Genomic DNA, 3,022 nt, shown 5'->3' with positions numbered 1-3,022 from the left:
GGAAAGAGCTACATCCCGCGACACGTGCTGTGGTACCGCAAGGCGTTCACGCTACCGGCCGAGTGGGCGGGCTCCCTCCTCTTCCTCGACTTTGAGGGCTCCTTCCGCAAGACGACGGTGTGGCTTGATGGCGAGCTGCTCGCGGCGCACGACCTACGGCTACGCCCTTCTGTCCCCAGCGCTGACCCTGACCCTAAGCCTGCCCCTGACCCTGAGCCTAGGCGCACGACTGCGGCTACACGCCCTTCCGCGTGCGACTAGACAACGCAACCTCGCTCCGCCGCCGCCTCGGGAGCGGGGACAGCGCACACACGATCGCTGTCTTTGTGGACCCGGACAACGGCGACGAGGGCGCACGCTCGCACGGCAGCGGATGGTGGTACGAGGGCGGCGGCCTCTACCGCTCCGTCGCCCTGCTGCGGGTGCCGCCGCCGCACATCGAGCGGGACGGTGTGAACGGCGTCTCTTCACACCTCGCTGCGCTGTGAGCAGGTGCCGCCGCTGCACATCGAGAGGGACGGCCTCTTCGCCTACTCCAACCTCAGCTGGCGCGCGAGCGGGGGCATGGAGGAGGAGGGGGAGCAGGAGGGGGAGCAGCCTTCGGGCGGCGTGCTGCACGCGTCGGCGGCCGTCGCCAACGCCGGGTCCTCCGCACAGACGATCTGTGTCGCCTTCTCCCTCTCCCCGCCCGGCGGTGGGCGTCTCCTCGCCGCCGCGTCGACGGCGGCGGTGTCGGTCCCCCCGGGCGGGCGGGCGACGGTCTCCCTCGCCCTGTCTGTCGCCGAGCCGGAGGTGTGGAGCGCGGCCTCGCCGCACCTGTACACGGTGCACGCCGCCGTGATGCAATCCGGCTGCGCCTCCTCCTCCTCCTTCTCCGCCTCCTCCTCCTCCTCCTCCTCCGCCTCCTCCTCCGCCTCCTCCGCCGCCTCCTCCTCCTCCTCCTCCGCCTCCGCCTCCTCCTCCTCCTCCGCCGCCGCTGCCGCCTCGTCGTCGGACGGCGTCGTCGACGCCGTCAGCACGACGCACGGCTTCCGCTCGCTCCGGTATGACGCCGACGCGGGCTTCTTCCTCAACCAGAGGCATTTCAAGGTGCGTGGCTTCTGCGACCACAACTCGTTTGCGGTCGTCGGGATGGCGGTGCCTCCGCGCGTCGACCTCTTCCGCGCGCAGGCGCTGCGTGCGCTCGGCGGGAACGGGCGGCGCATGTCTCACAACCCGCCTGCCACCTCGACGCTCGACATCTACGACCGGCTCGGCGCCGCTTAGACACACACCTCCGAGACACCTCCGAGACACGTCCTAGACACCTCCGAGACACCTCCGAGACACCTCCGAGACACCTCCGAGACACCTCCGAGACACCTCCTAGACACCTCCGAGACACCTCCTAGACACCTCCGAGACACCTCCTAGACACCTCCGAGACACCTCCGAGACACGTCCTAGACACCTCCGAGACACCTTCGAGACACGTCCTAGACACCTCCTAGACACGTCCTAGACAGCTCCGAGACAGCTCCGAGACATGTCCTAGACACGTCCACGTCGCTTCCTCCGCAGGCGTCGTCGTGATGGACGAGAACCGCCTCTTCGCAAACTCGTCCAAGTACGTCGCCAACATGGGCGCGCTCGTGCGGCGGGACCGCAACCACCCGAGCGTGGTGATCTGGTCGAGTCGCAACGAGGCCGGCTGCACTGCGAGGGAGCTCGGGGGATGTGACGGCGGCACACATGGTTTACAGGTCCTTTTGCAATGAGGCCGGCTGCGAGGGCTGGCGTGAGAGGGGCGGGCCTCGCTTCCAGGAGGTCGCGCACCGGCTGGACGGCTCGCGGCCGACGCTCGCAAACATGTTCACCTTCGACGACCTTCTCAGCCACACGGTGGACGTGCAGGGCTTCTCGCACCAGTCGCGGCAGAAGCTCGACGCGTGCCACGCGAGGCTGCCCGACAAGCCCATCTACATGAGCGAGTGCTGCTCGTGCAACACCTTCCGCGACGAGGACGAGGGGTGCGAGATCACCCGAGATCACCCGAGATCACCCGAGGTCACCCGAGATCACCCGAGGTCACCCGAGGTCACCCGAGATCACCCGAGATCACACCTTCCGCGACGAGGACGAGGGGTGCGACACGCGGCGTGGCAAGCGCGTCGGCCGTGAGTGCGGACCGCGTCTCTTCACACCTCCCCCTCTGAACCAGGTGCGAGACGCTGCGCGACAACCCTCACACCGCCTGCACGCAAAAGAGCTTCAACGCGCGCTGTGCCGAGTCCAACACTGCCACCAACGCCTCGGACGGCGCCGCGTACGCCGTCGGCGACATGGCGTGCGGTCTTCCGTCTTAGCCGGCGTGTGTGTCAGGCTGCACTCGTGCGTCTGTAGGCACAATGGTGTGGACGCTGTTTGACTACTACGGCGAGCCGCCAGTCGGGGGCTTCGAGGTCTCCTCCTCGTACGGCCAGTACGACCTCTGCGGCTTCCCAAAGGCGGCGGCGAGCTTGGTACCGCACGTCCTTCCCTGACCCTTCCCTGAACCTTCTCTGAACCTTCCCGTAGGCGGCGGCGAGCTGGTACCGCACGCAGTGGCTGCTCGGCGTGCCAGACGGCCCCGACAAGCCGTTCGCGACCAAGGGCAGCCACGAGGCGCTCCCGGTCGAGTCGCGGGAGGTGTCGTGGACGTGTCGTGGACGTGTCTCGGATGTCGCCGCAGGTGCACCTGGTCGAGTCGTGGGAGTCGCCCGATGCCTTTCCCTCGACCAAGGGCGCGAAGACGCGCGCGATCCACGCGTACTCCTCCGCCCCCTCCGTCGAGCTCCTCGTCAACGGCGTCTCTCAGGGCACCCGCGCGGTGACCCCCCCCCCCGCCTTCACCCCCCCCCCACACACACAACACGCACACATCACACACACACACACACACACACACACACACACACACACACACACACACACACACACACACACACACACACACACACACACACACACACACACACACACACACACACACACACACACATCG

At 67.4% G+C, this 3,022-nt stretch overlaps 1 protein-coding gene across 1 annotated transcript in view; it reads left to right on the top strand.

Annotated features, from left to right (window-relative positions):
• Positions 1-3,022, top strand: part of EMIHUDRAFT_467296 (hypothetical protein) — a gene marked incomplete at its 5' end in the record, with an annotated part of 4,821 nt that overhangs the window by 852 nt on the left and 947 nt on the right. The window contains 8 exons of the mRNA XM_005788461.1: positions 43-117; positions 222-422; positions 493-1,177; positions 1,561-1,669; positions 1,743-1,979; positions 2,201-2,331; positions 2,383-2,461; positions 2,557-2,570. Of these exons, the coding sequence (XP_005788518.1) occupies positions 43-117; positions 222-422; positions 493-1,177; positions 1,561-1,669; positions 1,743-1,979; positions 2,201-2,331; positions 2,383-2,461; positions 2,557-2,570 (1,531 nt within the window). The remainder of the gene's footprint in view (positions 1-42; positions 118-221; positions 423-492; positions 1,178-1,560; positions 1,670-1,742; positions 1,980-2,200; positions 2,332-2,382; positions 2,462-2,556; positions 2,571-3,022) is intronic.

This window comes from Emiliania huxleyi (assembly GCF_000372725.1).
Source record: "Emiliania huxleyi CCMP1516 chromosome Unknown EMIHUscaffold_135, whole genome shotgun sequence".
Taxonomy (NCBI): domain Eukaryota; phylum Haptophyta; order Isochrysidales; family Noelaerhabdaceae; genus Emiliania; species Emiliania huxleyi.
This window is presented reverse-complemented; position numbering and strand designations above follow the sequence as displayed.